At 43.2% G+C, this 18,981-nt stretch overlaps 1 protein-coding gene across 2 annotated transcripts in view; it reads left to right on the top strand.

Moving 5' to 3' along the window:
- LOC131959194 (zinc finger MIZ domain-containing protein 1-like) overlaps positions 1–18,981 on the top strand; it is a 129,314-nt gene that overhangs the window by 69,301 nt on the left and 41,032 nt on the right. For both annotated transcript variants that reach the window (XM_059324306.1, XM_059324305.1), the window contains exons 3-4: positions 11,651–11,771; positions 18,812–18,925. In XM_059324306.1, the coding sequence (XP_059180289.1) occupies positions 11,703–11,771; positions 18,812–18,925 (183 nt within the window). In that variant the 5' untranslated portion in view covers positions 11,651–11,702. The remainder of the gene's footprint in view (positions 1–11,650; positions 11,772–18,811; positions 18,926–18,981) is intronic.

Below are 18,981 nucleotides of genomic sequence, written 5' to 3'. Positions count from 1 at the left end.
GTTTGATCGGCCTCTCATGGATCACGCTCACCTGTGCGTCTGTGAAAACAACTGCTTTGCATGTCGGCTCGCTCCTGACAGCGTAAACTTTGCAGTCATGGAAAAGGAGATGCAAAGTGTCAGTGTGATTTGCACAAAGGATTAATAATCAGCACATATCACGCAGCAGCATCACCTTGTTATTTCTATTGTTTCGTGTGTGTTTCTTGGCGGCCAGGTGACTTTAAGGCCGCCAACCTCTGCAGTATCACCCAGCAGAGAGAGAGCAGACCACTGCAGAGGGAGATTCATGACCCAGCCAGCCTGTAATTGCTGATGGTTCAGCAGTTTTCGGGGGCTGAAACAGGAGGATACAGAATTTCTCAGCTTTTCCCGCTTCTTGCAGCATTCATTTCCTCCTCCTCTCTGATCTAGTGCGTCTCTCTTTCTCTCCCCTCAGTGTCTTGCTGCCTCTCACACCTTCCCTCTCTGTCTTTCTGCTTATGTGTTTGTCTTTCCAGAGTGAGTGTGTATGTGTCTGTGTGTGTGTGTGTGTGTCCCATACACTAGAAATGCTACTGCAGGCAGCATTGTTTATGTTCACCTGTCAAGCTACCTCAACTTCCCTGATAGATGATGTGGAGCTCTGTTGTTTGCCAACAGCTCGAGATAGGTTGTAGCTAAATAACACCCATGAACATACAAGATAGGAATATTATACGGGTATTGATTCACAGGTAGGAAAGCCCTCTCTTCAAAAGCAAGGTGAACGGGTGCTTAAACGTAGATTAATCGATTCGTAGGTCGACTGAAATTTGATTAAATGCTCATTTTTCAAGCAAAAATGCCAAACATTTGCAGATGTCAACTTCTTAAACATGAGGCTTTTTTCTTTTCTCTACTCATACATACACTAGTATACTAATGACATGGTGAAATAATCCTCTCTAGCTCACCAGTGCTTTATTTAAGGACACATCAAGTCAGTTTGGGTGCTCGAATAAGCTTAAAGCACCCTTTGATGACTTATAATGGTATAAATAAACAGCTCCTCACATTATAAAGCATTTGTGCAAGCTTTTTTCTTTACTTTAGTGTGTATGAAAGCGATTATGTGATGTTTGTGTGTATGTATATGTGTGTGAAAGGACGGGGCTGTTATCGCTCCATTTGACAGCATAAGTCTTGAATTGCATAACGCCTCCTCTGTCCTAGCATTCAATATTCATTGATGCTATTTTTAGCGCGCTGTAAGATTATATAAAATGAGACATACTGTTCTACAAACATGTGATCTGCATCAATGGGACTACTTGCAATGCTCTTTGGCTCGCCTTCAGTTTTTTCAATGTTGTAACGACTTTACACAGATCGCCACAAAGAAGCAGGGGATGAAATTATATACGTTGAATGAGATAATTCAAGAGGCCTTCGCTGAGATGTGCACACACAAAAAAAAGATATTGAATAAATGTCTTCTCTGTTTGATTGAGGAGTCTGCTAAGTCTACTCCCCTGGAAAATCTGCTTTTTCTCCCCAGACACATTGGCATTCTTCACAGCCACACGTGAGATGAGAGGCTTCCCGATTCATTTACACAATGGCAATCAAAACATGGCAGCCCGCAATCTCTGGTAAATTAGAGCGGTGCGAGCAATGACGTGTGGACCCGATCAGAGGCCGAGGAGGGGAGCGGGATTCATCACATGCTTGTGTGTGGAAGATTTGTGACACAGATATACGGCAGCTTGTGCTACCTAACCTCTGCCTAACCCCCACCCACCAACACACACACAGACACACTCTGCCTGGTCACAGACCGGCCGTGTTGGACGGTGGTGTATAGAGGGGACGGGAAGGGCGAGAGAGGCCAAACCTCTGCAGTCAAAAGCCTCCTCTCTGCGGATCAAGCGTCCGCCTGTCTGGTAATGTGTTGTCATTGACCAATTAGAAAATCCAGATCAAACAGGCGCAGGGAATGGCCCCTCGCTGCCCCTCTCTAAGCACTCTGCTCTTTTTAATTGAGCACATTTGTGGAATGAGAGGCTTCTCCCTGGAGGGGCCGATGGCTGCAGATACGAGCAAGCTGTTAACACAGGATCAGTCCGCTCAGCAAGGTTATCAAACAATCTGCTGATATAAAAAATATAGCTTTATGAGGCCATGCCAGTGAGAGGATCCTAATGCAGGCCTGTGGATTGTTTTCAGAGGATGCAGGTCCTTCAAAGTTTACAAAAATGCACTGATGTTAAGTTAAAGTGTTGCTTTAAACATGTCTTGAGTTGTTGCTAAACATTTTTCAGTGTCATTTAACCCTGACCCAGGTTTTTAACAGTGTTTCACCAGACCTCCGGGAGTGGTTGACCTAGTAAGAAAAATAGTGGCTAATATTGGCTTGCTAATTTGTTAGCCTGACCCCAGTGGTGCATCCATGTACATATTTGAGTTGAAATAGCGAAATAAAGCCAGTAATTCTCAAGACGTTTACTCTCCAGACCAAAAAAACAAGAAGAAAGTCGCTCAATGCTGCTTAATACAACTAATAGTAATCCTTCAGACTCTTGTACTTGTTCATCAAACTAATCATCTAGTCAGAGATTTGTAGTGGCGATCGCAGGTCTGGGTTGTTTTCAGAGGAGGCAGATCCTTCAAAGTGTACCGACTTGAAGATAAAGCATTAAGCATATTTTGAGTTGTTGCTGTCACAACTTCTGTCCATGTTTTTTAACCACGAGACAGGTTTTCAACGGTGTTTCACCAGACCGCAGGGAATATTTGACCTCGTAAATAACGCCAGGTGCGTCCATGTACATTTTTGAGTTGAAATAACAGAATAAATAATTCTAATTCTAATTTCAACCAAAATCAACTCACCTGTCACTCTATACTGCTTAATACAACTAATAGTGATCCTCTAGACTCTTGATAAGTCAACTAGTCAGCTATTTGAAATGCGGATCATGCCCACACCGGGCATATCCGTCAATTTGTTGAAAAAATAGTTTTCTTCAACTTCATTTTTGAAAGGCTCACATCCCATATGAATTTCAATTTTCTGACAATACCTGCTGCATACAGGTTAATCCAGACCTTTTCTGTGGTTACTTTCTTTATTTCTAGTTTTAACAGTCTATGGATTAATCACTTCCTACCCTCCATCTGAATTTTGCATATCATATTAGTCACATAATGGTAAAAAATACTGTTATTTATTCCTTCATAAGTAATATAATCTATATATAATCTAATATATTTGTTTTAGAGACCTGATTAAACAATTAATTGACTGAAAAATAAACCGATAATGGATAGATTAATAAATAATGACAGTAAGCAAAGATACAGAAAACTCTTGCTTATGAAATTTTAAAATAGAGATGTTGGTGAGTCGTTATGAGTGCTGGCAGTTTGATGGTATGTCTTCACAGGCGTCTTCAGTGAAACAGAGAAAGCTCATGTTGCTGCTGTCCATCAGTGTCTGGCAGGTTGAGTTCATGCACTATTTAAAATCTCGCCCTCTCACTCTCTGCGTCTCTCTCCTCCCGTTCACTCAAAGTCACAAAAGGCCAAAGGTCACTGGCACAATGGAGACAAGGAGGTCCTCCATCCCCCTGCCCACACCAATAACCCCATCAAACACACACACAAGCCAGCAAACACACGTAACTGCCCCTAACTTATCACCGCTGCCCGCACACCCAACACACAAACATGCACACCCTCGTGTTCTGCTCTCAGCCTTCTTTGAATTCCTTCCCATGTATCTTGCAGCTCGCCTGTCACTCCTCCCCCCAGCACTATCAGTCTCTCTCTCCCAGACCTCATAATGGCTCCTCCTGGGTAGCGGCTGCGTCTGCGGCTCCCGCTATTTCAAAGTTTTAGCTGGCCGGATTAAGCGTGGTATGTGGAAAATGAACAGCCACTCACAGGAGGGACACATGAGCTGAATGCATAATAAACCAGGAGACTGGCAAGAAAAAAAAAGAAAGCAGAGAAAAGAAGGGAGGGGGAGAATAAAAAAAAGAAAAGAAAAACTCACAAGTTGTCTGAAGCAATGTCAGCACCTACACGGCAACAATATCACTCACCGAAATGGAAATAAAATGCCTCTTTGACTTTTCCTCTGCGCTCAGAATCAAAAGCAATTTTTAAGACAAAGTGTTTCAAGCTCAGCTGAGGGTTGTTGTGATGACTTTCTTTGTGAGATATTGAGTGTGAATTCACCTCATATCTCAACAGTCGGTGCAGGTTTAAACTCTGGCTCACTGGTTTCATCATCATCATCACATGCCTCCGAAATTCCTGCAGGATTGTGGAGCAGAAAGCGGGAAGCTTGGCAGCGAGGCTGATGAGAGGCTAGCTGTTAGCTCCACATTGCTCTGCCTCTTTTCCTTTCTTTTTATTGGTATGGCTCTTTTGGAGGCGACACGCAGTCATGTGGCTCATCTGTGCTGCCTCCAGCGCCCCAGGGGAATTGACCCCCCCATTCCCCTCCCCTGCTATTAGCGTAAGGGTGGAAGGAAATTAAAAGAGTAGCTGTTTGGAGGAGGCAGTAGAGGGCAAACAGGAGAGGGAGAAACCACTACGGTGCTCCTCATGTTTGGACCATCTTTGCTCTGGCGAGTTGGAGTGGTGGATGGGGGGGCTTGGTGGTGTACAGAGACTGGCCCCCATCTGCCTTTGTCCCTTCTATTTTTTATTTTTTTTTATCGCGGGTGGTGATCAGCCTCTGAGACTTGGTGAAACGTTACACTTGGTTAGAGAGGAGATATTGCTTAGGCCCCTCTATGATCCCCAACCCTCTGTTTTCTTCTTCGGCTGCTGCTGGGGGTGTTGTAGCAGCAGCAGCAGCAGGGATGGTGGGGGCTTCAACCACCCCAACCTCCTGCCCCCACCACCATGCTCCCTTTGCTTTTCTAATCACGCTGCAGATGTGCCTGATGGCTGAACAATCTCTGTGTACTGAACGTGGGGCTCCCGCAGGAATCCAGGAGGCTTGCTTATGTGAGCTGTCATGAAAAAAAAAGTGAGAGGGCAGAGAGAGAGAGGGAGGGAGGGAGGGAGTGAATGTGGGTCTGCGTGAGAGAGAGAGAGAGAGAGAGAGACTGGAGTGAGTTAGAGCGAGAATGGGAGATGGAGAAAGACAGAGGGGAAGAGGGAGAGATCAGTGAACAGCGACAAACGCAGCAGGGCTCCACGGATTGAGTGTGTGTGTGTGTGTGTGTGTGTGTGCGAATGAGTGGCACAACTGCGAGCCCACCCTTGCTCACGGTTGCCGCTGGAGCTGCAGACCAAACCACATTAAATAAAAGAAATCCATTCCCAAGCCTGTTAAGGAGCCATGTGGGGAGGTGTGAGAGAGTGGGTGTGTGTGTGCACTCGAGTGGCTGTGTGTCCATATGTGTGTGCAGCAGAGAAATGGGGGAAGGGAGGAGGAGGTGATGGAGAAGGGCTGAGGGGAGGGGAGGTAGAGCAGGGAGGTGGGACAGGCAGGAGGCAGCTCATATTATCCTCCGTGCCAGCTCTGGATGGAGCCTGCCGAGGATTATGGCACATTCTGTAAAGCAACAATGGAAGCGGCGCAGATTCGTACACATTTCCATCCTCTCTGCATTTTCCTCCGTCGAACAAACACAGCTTTGTCCTCGCTGCCTGCCTGGCCACTTACCAGGCAGAGAACCAGGCAGACACCTGGAGTCCTAGAGCTGCCCTCTCCAAACTAAACACCCCTCCCACAGAGCAAGAAAACGGCGTCTCTACAATGTTGAGATACTTAAAGGGGAGCTTTCACGACGGCCTCGGCCGACAGTCGGAAGAAAACAAGACATATCTCTGAATCAAAGCTCATTAAAATCATGAGGGTGAAGAGATGCTTCCTCCCCCTCCTCCCCCTCCTCCTCCTCACCTTCTACTCCCTCATCTTTATCGCCCTTAAGCAAGTGCTGCAAACAGCCGAGCCCTAGTCAATGATGGCGCAGATTAGCCCTTTATTGCCTAATTCACCTACAATAGAAGACACGCGGGGACGCGATCACCTTGAGCAGCACGTCTCAACGTGTCCCCATGAGGTGCGAGAGTGATGCTGATTTCTCCGCTTAGGCCACCTTGTTCAGTTTTAATAGTGTCAGCAGTACTTTGAGCTTTCGATTAGTGAAGTGTGTGTGTTTCTATGTGTGTGTGTATTGGTTGAGGGGGGTGTTTCACACAGCTCTGTGGAGGTGTAACACCCTGCCTGTAGTGTTGTTGTAAAGCACATTAGGAGTGACTGAGGGTGTTGTTACGGTATCATGATGCCGGTCCAGCACTCAAGGGAAGGTGAGAAGATCCCTGTGTGTGTGTGTGTGTGTGTGTGTGTGTGTGTGTGTGTGTGTGTTGGGGGGGGGGGGGGGGGGGGGGGGTCCTGTGGCCAGTGTGTTGTGCTGCCTTCTAGTCCTGCAGCCCTCTGACTCTCGTGTGTACAATACTTCAGCTAAATCCATCTTGAGGCGGGAATGTGTCTTTATTGGAACACTGCACCTGTGTCTCCCTTAAAGCATACGTCTGGTGTAATTAAAGTCACTCTCCTCGCAAAAATGTGTTTAGCTTGATTGTTGTTGATTGATGTGCGGAACAATAGAAGGCTGTTTTTTCACAATCAAGTTTCTCTGTCACATGTATGTACAAAGTAATTTTCACAACTACTTTGGAAGCCAATCCTGTTCCAATAGTGATTTGCTTCTTTTCTCTTTTTTTCAGTTTGACAAATAATACAAAGGTGTAACAAAGTATATATACATTAACACTAGATGTATGAAACAGACGTTGTGATATGAATATGGTTAGTGGAAGTGAGACTTGTAAGTGTTTGTGGATGAAAGTGTGTTGTGTAAATGTGTCAAATATTCATATTTAAATAACTGTGACCAGAAGAATGTGCAAGGAGGAAGAGGAGAGAGAGGGGATAGACAAATAAATAAATAAATCATTATAATTATGATAATGATGATGATAATTTAGTTCAATAACTGCATAAATATATAAATAGAAAATAATAGAAAAGTAAAAAATAAATACATAAATAGTGAATAGTAAGTGATGGCTAATGGAGTACAACTTATTTATTTATTTATTTATTTTTTAATTTTATTAATTTATTTAATTTTATTCAATTTCATTAATTTATTTTATTTAATTTTATGATTTATTTTATTTTATTACACAAGTGTAAGGTCACAAACACTGAGAATGGACTACTCCTCAGTGGAGTAGGAGATATTTTATGTCCAGACCAGCAATTAAACTTTTCAGAAGAAAATATTTGCATATGCATAAATGAATAGTTTTTGCCATCATTCCTATTAATAATAATATCTAATAATAAATGTATTCACCCAGTTCAGTTGTGGGTGTGTGAGTCAGGTTATATTTGCTCTTGATTTTACCTACAAATGAAGTATTTAGATTATCCGGCTGAACTGCTGCCTTGTTTACAATCAGCCTCACTTCTTGCCCTGTTGGACCTTGTTGCAGCACCTTGTTCCCTAATCTGAGCAATTACTTTGGGGAGCACAATATTATCGAAACCGATGACCCGAGCTACGTAAATAAGACCCAAGCTGTAATAAACTGGAAATATCCCTTTAGTAGCACTGTGCTCGGCCCCAGAGTAGCCTGACTGTTTTGGTTCACAAGCCATTTATATGAATAAATTAAATCTGTTTACCACTTCCCTGTGCCTTGACAGCTCAGCTGAGAGACTGTGTAAAGCGGCGAGGGTTTGTGATCCATTTGTTCTGCTGTGATGGTGGGATAAAGCTAATCATTGTCTACTCTTCTCCCCCTCAGACTGTTTTCATCCTGCAGAGCAGAGGCGCACAACTCATCTACGTTACATTAACAGGCTAGAAACTCTCTTTGAAGATGCAGGGTTGAGTTTTGGGTGTCTCGAATAATGTTTAGATTGTGACAGTTCAAAAAAGCAATCCCTCTGACTTACTGGAGATAACGTTCTGCTTTAGTGTCTTCATTCAACATTGTTTAGCGTCACCGTCTTGCAGTCCCCGCCGTGACACAGTCTTGTCATCAAATTAAATCCGCAGCCCTTTTCAAGGTACACTTACGTAACATGATCACGTAATGAGACAAACATGGACCCTGCCTGACGGGAGACAATCCTGTCCTCCGCGGGGTGCTGTGTGGAAACAAAGCTTTTAAAGTGGTGGTACAGGGGGGAAGAAAAACATTGTTTTACCCTAGAGGTGGGCTGATAGCACTGTGAAAAGCCCATTTGAAGAGGTAGGCCTCATCTGTCACTGGGCAATGGAGGAGGCAGCCATGCAGAAGCCCCCTGATTATAAAGAGATAATTTCATCCAATCCTCCGGTGGTGCTCCATCACCTTGCCGCCATCCTCCACTGCCTTTCATATTTGTTCCCAGCCTGCATCTCCTCACCCGTTTCGTTTTATTACAGCTCCCACTCAATACATATATTTTAGCTCCCCCTTGAATAGGGAAGGAAAGCGGGTCTCCCTCCTCCTCTGCCACTCTCCATCCCACCTCCACTCCCCCCGCATGTGTCTTTTGTTGTGCAGGAATCCACAGCTCTCAACTTGTTGTGTAACGCCTGCCTCGCAATTTAGTAAATTAGGCTCAAGTAACGCACGTATCGGCACTGATTTCCCCCTTAAAGTGTAGCAGGATTTCTGATTTATCTAGCTGAATCACAGCAAATAAGTTCACATTAGGTAATGGCACATAAATAAATGATAACATCTGTAAGATAGAAAAGAGCCTGTAAAAAGGGGGACGGCTCATAATTGCATCTGTTGTCGTATCTCCACAGCATCGGCGGTTTAATCTTTAATTTGGCTCTTGTTAGTCATTAAAGACATAACAAAGGAATAGTGTTTAATTAGAACAAGTGAATATCCAAAAATTAAATTACTCCCCAACACTGTCATTGCCTGCTTCTTCTTCTTTTTCTAAATCTCTGGAAGAAAATAAATGCCAGGCTTTATAGTGCAGGGAGGTCAGGAGTATCATTACAATGTGTGTTTAACAGAAAAAAGCAGGGGTAGTGAATGGCAGCCCAGCCTCTTTCTTTCCCCTCATTTTAACTCACTGTTGGAGGTAAGAGGGATGACATGGAGAGAAAAAAGAGGGAGAGAGAGCGAAGGGAAGGGCAGGAGGGAAGGGAGACGGAGAGAGCAGGTCGACTCGCTCATCAATAACCACAAGGTCAGACAGGCAGTGCCGGGCTGAGTGGGCCCTGTTAGGAAGCAGCAGCTGAGGATTTGTAGAGCTTGTAAAGGCTTAAAGCAACACCGCTCCGCCTTCTTTGTGCCACTAGCCAGGCCTTTGAAGGGCCAGGGAGACACCTGCTGGTGGCTGAGAGGCACAATGGTCCAGGGACGCCCCTCTCTGAGGATCAGCTCGCTATCAGCAGGCAGGGAGAGCTGCAAACACCAGAGGGATGTAAAGAAAGTCAGTGCATGAACATTTATTAGCTTAGGGTGATGTTTTCTGCTCGTGTGACATTCAGAATGTCTATATGTTGTTTATGTGTGGTGGTGTTGACACGTCTAAGATGTATTTGATGTATTTTGTTTATTATTTTTCTTCTCTTCTTAGCCAGGTATAATCTTGAACTCAGGATTTTTCTCATTGGAGAAAGAGCATTTTGACCCGTGAATGGCTGCTTAATTATGGAGAGAAAAAAATCATCATTCAGGACTATTTTGGTCAATATTGACATCATGATTTTTTAACATGATTTCTCATTAATTTGAATAAAAAATTAACTACCTAAATAATTTGTCTTTTTAACAACGTATTTTCTTGAACTTTAAATATATTTCAACTGAAAAATAATTAAAGTTTAAAAAAATAATAAAATAAAATAAAAAAGTTGGATGCATGAATAATAATTAATAAACATAAACATTAAGATCATATACAAATAATAAATCTAAATAAAATCAATCCCCATAAAGATATATTTAGAATTTTGGTTACTATATTCAATATACCATTCAGTAACTCAGCGAGACAGATTGCAGCACAATGATAGTTTTATCTGGATTATATTGTTTTTATAATAGTTGGAAGTTAAAGTAATAATTTAAAATTGGACCTGATTAATCGCCCAGCCCTAGAATCTGTCCTAAATGCCTTCTAGTTCCCACATTTACACCCCAAATCCTGCCAATTCAGAAAGGTGTTCAACTAGTGAGCCTCAAGACTTAAATTCCTGTTTATGCGAGGCTCCAAAATTGTGAACAAACAAATACTCCGAAATGTGCAAAATTCCTCCGATGTCTCTCTCTTTTTTATGAGCTTTCTAATTTATGAAGAGGAATGCACTAGTGTGCCCTTCTCTCTTCTCAAGTACAGGCATGAGCAGCTCCAATAGGTAGCATAAAAGCTCTTTAGCTGTCTAGTGGAGTAGATTACTGGCCCTACCGTTAAATCCAGCTAGAGACCCCTAAGTGAGCATTATCAGTATGGTGCAGCATGCTGCCTCCTCTCTCTCTCTCTCTCTCTCTCTCTCTCTCTCTCTCTCTCTCTCTCTCTCTGTCTCTCGTCTCCTCTCTTCTCCTCTCTCTTCCTCATCTCACCGGTACTTTGTGCAGTGAAATTTCTCAGTGTGTGATGGTAATGGAGAAAGATGGCGTGGAGGTGGGAGGGGTCTGACGGATGGGGGCGAGCGTTTGAGTGAGAGATGATGCGCCGCGGGAAGAGATGTCCCTGCAGTAGCAAGAAGGAAAGATTGACACAGGATGAGATAAAGGAGGAGTAGAGGGAGGTGAAGATGGAGGGATACGCTCTCTACCACCACCCATATATGCGCTTGTTAATTCAGCTTCAGGTCACTCTGAGTTATAGCCGACACCTTGAGCGTGATATTTATTTGATGTTGAATGCAACATTAAATCAGACCCCCTCGGGCCCAATTGATAACCTTTAATGTAGCTTGGAATACTTTTTAACTTGTGATAATGTCATGTAGCATGTCTGATCACAGCCCCATTGTTTGCCTTTCCGTGAAAAATTATTCCTCTGGAAAAAAAGAGAGAGAAAGAGGTTTTCCATAAGCTGCTGCTCCAAAATCAATAGTGTGCTGTAAGGGGTTTTGTTAGAGGAACTCTTATGTAGCTGTAGAGCAGTGGGAGGGAGAAATGAAATGTAGAGCATGTCTGGGCCCAGGGTACAGATAATTGTTAACCAAAGATTACATAATGGCTAAGTAATGTAAACAGAGAACCACATGCCAAGTTAATGTTCTCACAGGCCGGGATGGAAGGGTTTCATGCAGTTTTCTGAAGCAGGCTCGACACAAATGCGTTAGTGTGTGTGTTCCTCCTCAAGCTCTCTTCATTTTCGCCCCGCGGTGCTTTAAACATGGCCAGACATCCTCTCTAAGTCATCCGGCGTGTCCTCTCCGAAGGTGTATGGCAGCGTTCGGGGGCAACTGCGAGGGCTTGTTAAGGATGTCACAGGAGCTGAGAGGAATGTCATCCTTTGGGCTCTCCGAGGTGCTTGTCACCTGCCAAATCAATATCTTCCTGCTCAGTTTACAGCACCACACACACACATATGTACACACTAAACTGCAATATCCTGGTGGTGATGGGATTGGCAGTTTCCCTGGGAAGAGGCGAGCTTTAACACGTGTTTGTGTTTCTGTTGCAGAGCGCTCCAGTTTAATGGCTGGCAGGTAGAGAGCCGAAGAGCGACAATCAACATGAACTCGATTCCGTCGATGGACAGACACATACAGCAGACCAATGACCGTCTGCAGTGTATCAAACAGGTGAGAGACTTTTATGTTGAGGGCTTGACACGTGAGTTACATAAGGCAAATGTATTATTGCATGCAATACAAGCGGAAAGTTATGTACAAGAAAGTGAATTTACATAAATATTGCTATGAGAAATCTTGAGGTATATTTCAGCCCTTTTATTTTGAAAAAACGTTATACTCTAACTACTAAAAGGGGAAAATGTTCCTCCATTACATTAATCTAGTTGTTAGTTATTTTCGACATTAAGATTTTATATTGAATATATGAGTGAAACAGGCTAAAAACAACTGTTGTTTTTTTTGTTTTTTTTTCCATTTTAAAGAGTTTTACCAAAAGAAATAGTTCAAGATCTCAAATCTCTCTTTTAATGTAGTAGTCAGACTTAGCTCCACCTGGAATGTTTACAATATGAAACATATTGCCTAAAGGCTTACAACAGTTTTTTTTTGTTGTTGTTTTTTTTAACTTTATCATCACCAACACCATGTTTTCTGACCCAGTGCAGCATTATTTTTTTGCATTATATGTACTTTTACTTTGATATTTAATGCAGCACTTTTGCAACTATGTAGAAATACACTGCCACAGGACAGACTGTTGTGTAAACATAGATTATGTACAGCGTTGATATTTGGCATCTGGGCTCTGACCTCGTCATTCCCTGCAAGGAAGCTCAACACAGCAGGGAGTGACGGTAATAACTTCCCCTCCAGGAGAATGTTGAATCACAGCCTTCTGTCAGTGCAGCGTTCAGGTGAGCTGTGTGGCTGCAAGGAACTGACAGCATAAGTGCAGGTCCATGATGGTGTGCTGGATAATATTTCTCTCACCATCTGGTGCAGATGTAATGTTAAAAACAACTAGAAAAATCGAGTCTGTATGAATACAGTTCAGGTAAAGTGTTAAATGATCTTCAGTGGGTTGGGATGAGACGTTTCCAACTATCCATCCATCCATCCATTATCATAAAGCAGTCCATTATCCCAGCTGACATTGGGCGAGAGACGAGGTGCACTCTGAACAGGTCGCCAGAATATCACAATCGCTGACACATAGAGACAGACAACCATTCACGATCTCATTCACTCCTACGGACCAATTAAACCTAAGCTGCATGTCTTTGGACTGTTGGAGGAAGCTGGTTACATAGAAAATGTTTAATATAATCTGAACATTTGTGCAGAAAAGGGCACTGTTACACTCGTAAAAATAGAACAATGTCATCTACATATAGAGTGATGCTCAAAAGTATCATTGTTATGTAGAATTAATGGGTAAACTCTTAATAGATTGTGCCAGTGGTTCAATTGAGAATAATACAAATTTAAGGGTTTCTGGAACTATATTATTGCCTTGCTTTGTTGGCACTTTACCCTTTTAATCATGTTTCCTCAGTACTGTAGCCTATTTTTTTAAATTAACTACCCAACCTAAAAAAACAAAATTCTATGAAGCTGAAACCGTTTTCTTAGCTACTGACTCAATTTGACATGTGGACAGATGTTTCATTTCCATATTTGTAGGATCTCTCTATATTGGGCTCGTTGGAAAGTAGAAAGCTAACACTTTGGGTTTCCTTTTCTATGTTTAAAAGTGTACAAACACTGTCAGTCATGGCCAAAATGCCTCTGTTTGGCCACAGTTAAGTGACTAATCTGTTACTATCAGGACGGTGGTGTGATTCAGGTTACTGACTGGGGTCAAAGAGAGGAGGCTCCCCTCCCTCCCCCATCCTCACCCTTCTTTCTCCCTCCACCACGGCTGACTCCCAGCGAGTCCTTTTGTTCTCCTCTCCCCACCGTTTACTGCGGGACGAATCTCTGGCGGAATTAAACAGACATACTTGTGTAACCCCGGGCTACAGGGCTCTCTCCCTTTGATCTCTTTTCTTAACTGACGGCCCGTTTTGTTTCTGGGTTCTGTGCTTCAGGTCCACCTCCTGAAAAGTACATCAGGAGGCCTTTGGGACAATGTATGGGGCTCGCACTTAAACACAAGTGCGGACGTGGCAAGTTGTTTTACCCTCGGCAGGGAGTTCCCAGCTATTACTGAGAAACCGACAAGGTGAGGCAGATAGCAAGACGGGGCGAGTGTGTAGGGAGCAAACAGAGGGAAGCCCCTATGTGTAGAGCCAAGCTTTGATGTCCTTAAGTAATAAGGTAGAGAGAGGTAAACACTCTCAGTCTGCAGTGTGGTACCTTCTTCACAGCAGGATATTAAATATTCAATACCCCCACCTTCTTTAGTTGTATGGGAGGTGAAATTGGATTCTATTAATGCACTGTGCTGCTAATAGCTAATGAATTATTCTGTAAAGGAAGTTAACAGGACAGGGAAAGGGATTTGCGTCTGTCTGACACAAAAGTGTAAACAATTCAAATGTTGCAGGGTTAAATGTATTAACCCCCGCAAGGCAAAAATTTAAACAAACACGTCCCGATGTTAGCGGCTGGGGAAGCAGCACATGGGTAAACATGCCAATTAGAGAGATCCATGGCATACAAGGAGGCCTCCAGTCCATCTAATAAATGGTTAAGCGCCGGGTCATTTCAAACCAACCAGTAAGAGCCAGCACCCTGCTAATAGAGGCAGCTTTGTGCGGCAGACAATCAGGGTTTGGAAGGCCCGCATAATAAATACCATTTATGTCCTGCCAATTAGACTAGCAGTGAGCCCATTCAGCCGGCCGTCTATTCTCCTCCCCGCACACAAAGATGATCATCAGGGGAGATCAGAACAATTAACTCACTATCTTCTCCCCCTGCTCCCCATTGTCCAATATCCAAGCCATTAAAATAATTAAGGAAATATTGTAAACCAATCCAGCTGTTTGCTTTAATTGAAAGTGTGCACATGCTGAAATTTGGCATCTCGAAGGCAATACGGACGAGGAGCAGGAATATAAATGAAGCCTCCTCCATTGTGTTGTTGTTTTCTGGAAGATGTGACATGTCTGTCTGAATACTCCCAGCCAGTGCAGCGGACAGGAGAACAAATTGATTTTGTTGCTCAAATGATAAATTACTGCAGAGCGTGATGATAAAGTAGAGGAAATTGGAATCTGTCAGCCTGATTGAATCATGGGTTGAAAGTTAAATCAGAAATCATTACGGGGATCATTTTTAAATTACCGTCCTGTTGTTAAATTGCAATAATGTGATTTATAAACAATAACTTGACCTAACTGTTCATAAACTATAAAATCATATTTGTTTTTTCCACTACAATAAACTTATTCAAACACTTAAAATGTAATTATGTCCAGATTTAGCCTTTTTTTTAAACCCTAACCCTGTTGTTTTTCATAACCATAACCAAGTGGTTCTTGTGCCTAACCTTAACCAAATGAAGAAAGAAGAAGAAGAAAGAAGAAACACTTATAATCAACATATTTATGCTTAAAAAATGTGTCAAAATGCCATTAATCAGACTGACAGACCAAGATTCTTTAACAACATTCCACAATTAATTTACATTTCTTGGTTTTGCTTCAGAAACAGCATTTTTGATGTCACCCCACAAGTTCTCAACTGGATTAAGGTCCGGGGATTGGGCTGGCCACTCCATAACATCAATGTTGTTGGTTTGGAACCAAGATTTTGCTGGTTTACTAGTGTGTTTGGGGTCATTGTCTTGTTGAAACACCCATTTCAAGGGCATGTCCTCTTCAGCATAAGGCAACATGACCTCTTCAAGTATTTTGACATATGCAAACTGATCCATGATCCCTGGTATGTGATAAATAGGCCCAACACCATATAAGGAGAAACATGCCCATATCATGATGCTTCACTGTCTTCACTGTGTACTGTGGCTTGAATTCAGAGTTTGGGGCTCGTCTCACAAACTGTCTGCGGCCCTTGGACCCAAAAACAACAATTTTACTCTCATCAGTCCACAAAATGTTCCTCCATTTCTCTTTAGGCCAGTTGATGTGTTCTTTGGCAAATTGTAACCTCTTCTGCACATACCTTTTTTTTAACAGAGGGACTTTGCGGGGGTCACAGGTAACTCCAGGCTGTCTTTGATCATCCTGTAGCTGATCATTGGCTGAGCCTTTGCCATTCTGCTTATTCTTCCGTCCATTTTGATGGTTGTCTTCCCTTTTCTGCCACGTGTCTCTGGTTTTGCTCTCCATTTTAAAGCATTGGAGATCATTTTAGCTGAACAGCCTATAATTGTTTGCACCTCTTTATAAGTTTTCCCCTCTCCAATCAACTTTTTAATCAAAGTACGCTGTTCTTCTGAACAATGTCTTGAACGACCCATTTTCCTCAGGCTTTCAAAGAGAAATGCATGTTCAACAAGTGCTGGCTTCATCCTTAAATAGAGGCCAGCTGATTCACACCTGTTTTTTCACAAAATTGATGACCTCACTGATTGAATGCCACACTGCTATATTTTTGAACACCCCCCTTTCAACTAATTGCCCAATTGCACAGCCTTAAGAGCGTGCATATCACGAATGCTGGGTCTTGTTGGTTTTCTGAGAATCTACTGCACCTACTGGTACCTTGTTTGCCATGTAGCAATAAAAAATATACTAAAAACCTGGATTAATCTGGTTAGTCAGTCACATTGGACTGCTATTATATTGAATACTACTGTATCTGTAACTTTTTACAGCAATACAAATATGTTTGCTTGTTTAACCTCCACGCAGACAAGGGTGTTTTAAAAAAAAATACAAAAAAACAGTTATCTGATTTCACCGACAGACACACAGTTTCTCAGTGGCAGTTTGTTTTCCTCTCGCGTTCTCGAATTGCACCATTGTGAACACTTTGGGGAAGATGGGCTCCATGATACTGCTGGTATCTATTTCAGAGACAGTATTTTCCCTCTCACTGTGGGGAAGCCAGTTTGCTGTCAGACTCTCCACAGATCCGTACAGGGGCTTGGCGGAAACTATGAACTCTCCTCTCGCCGCAGGAGCACTTCCTCAAACTGTAAGCGTCAATATTTCAAGATAAACTGGAAGACAACCCTCTCTGTGCTGCTGCTGCTGCTGCTGCTGCTGCACTGGCGATGCAGCTGTTTTTGTCTGCCTCTGTGTTCTTTCCAGGGTTAATTGTCTCCATTAATATGTTTTCAGTGCTCTGGGGCGTCGCTGAATAACAACAGCAGCATAACCAAAAGCTGTGATTTTGAAAGATGAAGGGAGTGTGCGCCAGTTAGCGTGTGCTGTCACATTCAGTTTAGCTGCAGATGTGCAGATCAAGTTGTTTCCAGACGTGACTACAGAGGATGCTTGTGTCTGAAGAAAGCTGTATTCTCAGGACACTGTGAGTCCTGTCCGTCTTTGTTTCCCTCGAACTGAGCCGAGCTTTTACTGGAGTGTAAATGTTGGAGGATCATTCTCACCCAGGGGACGAGGACAGGGAGGGAGTGAGGGGTCTCTTGGCCACTAGTTTAGGTTTGATTGGTGGGTTTTGGCCGGAGTAGGGGGAACATCTGTGGCGTGGCAGTGCCAAGCTCTCCATGTGACAGCCACACTGGTGGGACCAATTGTTCTGAGTGCAAAGAACAGTAATCAATTCAAGCCCAAGTGTTGGTAGTGTGTTTTCCCCCCTCTCCCCTCTACATATTCTCCCTCCTCCCCCTTTCCATCCTTGGTGCGCTGATTGCGTGTGTTGTCTAGCTTCCAGACTCATCTAAATTTAGCATCTGTGGATGTTTCTCCAGGAGACTTTATCCACTAGTAGAATTTATATGCTCAGCAACCCCACCACGTCTCTTCCTAGTGTCTCAAAACAAAGACACGCAGGGGCGAGTGGGGAACAGTCTCGGACAGAACATAAAATAAACAAGACTGGTTTCATCCAGCCCTTGTCAAACGCCGGCTTTGTAAATTGATATGAAAGCTGCCTTATCAAATCCTGACCTCTGCTGCCCCCTAAAGAGCAAACAAGAAAAAAGCACTGCGAGGTTGTGGCTGCACCGCTGTCACTTACCCTTCTCTTTTCCTCCCTGACAGTGAAATCAAAGCACACAGACGTGTTAAGAAGGCAGCCATTCACTTTAAGCTGACAGACCTCTCTATTTACCTTTGATGCCGTGGAGTGGGAGTCCATTTGTTCCTGGTTTGTACAAGTGCACTGCAAAGGCTTGTGCGCATTATCTCTCCAAAGGCAAAAGATTACTGGCGAGTGGAGGTGGTGTGTCTCCTCGTCTGTGAATAAAGTGATGCGCATTGAGGTTTAAAAGCTTTTAGCGAAGAAATGACCAACAGTGAGTCCAGTGTGGTGACCCAGTGAGGCCCATTTTTCAGTTTCTTTTGCTGCTCTACGCTAAGACAGACAACAGGGTGAGTGAATGGGTTGCTGGCTCCAGTTGGGGAATGAATGCCATAAAGGGGTACCTGTAGGTCAAGGAGCTTGTTGTCAGATAAAGTCACAGCACAGCTCAGGGCCGGCTGTTGAAATAAGGGCTTCCTTGGCTATTCATGCAGCCATACAGGAAGATTTATTGCACTCAGTGGCGAGGCAGTGCTACAGAAACCTGGGGAGAGTGAAGTGGAAGCATGACTCTAATGGTGACCTACGTCTTCAGCCCTGCACATTAATACTTTAAAGCTGCAACACAGGAGATCTAAAGTGTAATAAGATCAATTTTGGGGTATGTGGTCGTAAAAATGCTGTCTTCTTTTGGGCCACTCTGAGTGCTTTTAATTATTCATCATGTTATTGCCGTGGTCCTTGTTTTGGTGACAAGTGATTTTCTCTTTCATAATCCATCCATCCATTTGTGATCTGACAGCAAACTATTGCATCCTCCAGATGTGTCTCTTGGTGGGAATATCCAAGTCAAAACTTTAAAAATAAAAACGTTCAAACATTTATTTGATTGTTTTAGTTTTATGAGAATAATAAGAAACCTTTTTAGTGTGGTTTTTATTCCGTCTTGCTATACTGATCCGTTATCAACCAATAAATTAATGAATTGGTAGGCTATTATAGCATTAATGTCTGTTCGGTTTCCTTGTGACCTTTTATTGTGACTGGACTCTTAACATATTCCCAATCTCTCCCCTTGTTTTCCCCTCCAGCACTTACAAAATCCAGCAAATTTCCAAACAGCAGCAACCGAGTTGCTGGACTGGTGTGGCGACCCCCGAGCCTTCCAGCGCCCCTTCGAGCAAAGCCTGATGGGATGCCTAACGGTAAGTCTCCAGTCACGACCCCCCTCTCCTCTACAGTCTTGAGGTTCAAGGACAAT

This window comes from Centropristis striata, chromosome 21 (genome assembly GCF_030273125.1).
Source record: "Centropristis striata isolate RG_2023a ecotype Rhode Island chromosome 21, C.striata_1.0, whole genome shotgun sequence".
In the NCBI taxonomy this organism is placed as follows: Eukaryota; Metazoa; Chordata; class Actinopteri; order Perciformes; family Serranidae; genus Centropristis; species Centropristis striata.
The sequence above is the reverse complement of the archived record's forward strand: the minus strand, read 5'-3'. Positions and strand labels throughout refer to the sequence as shown.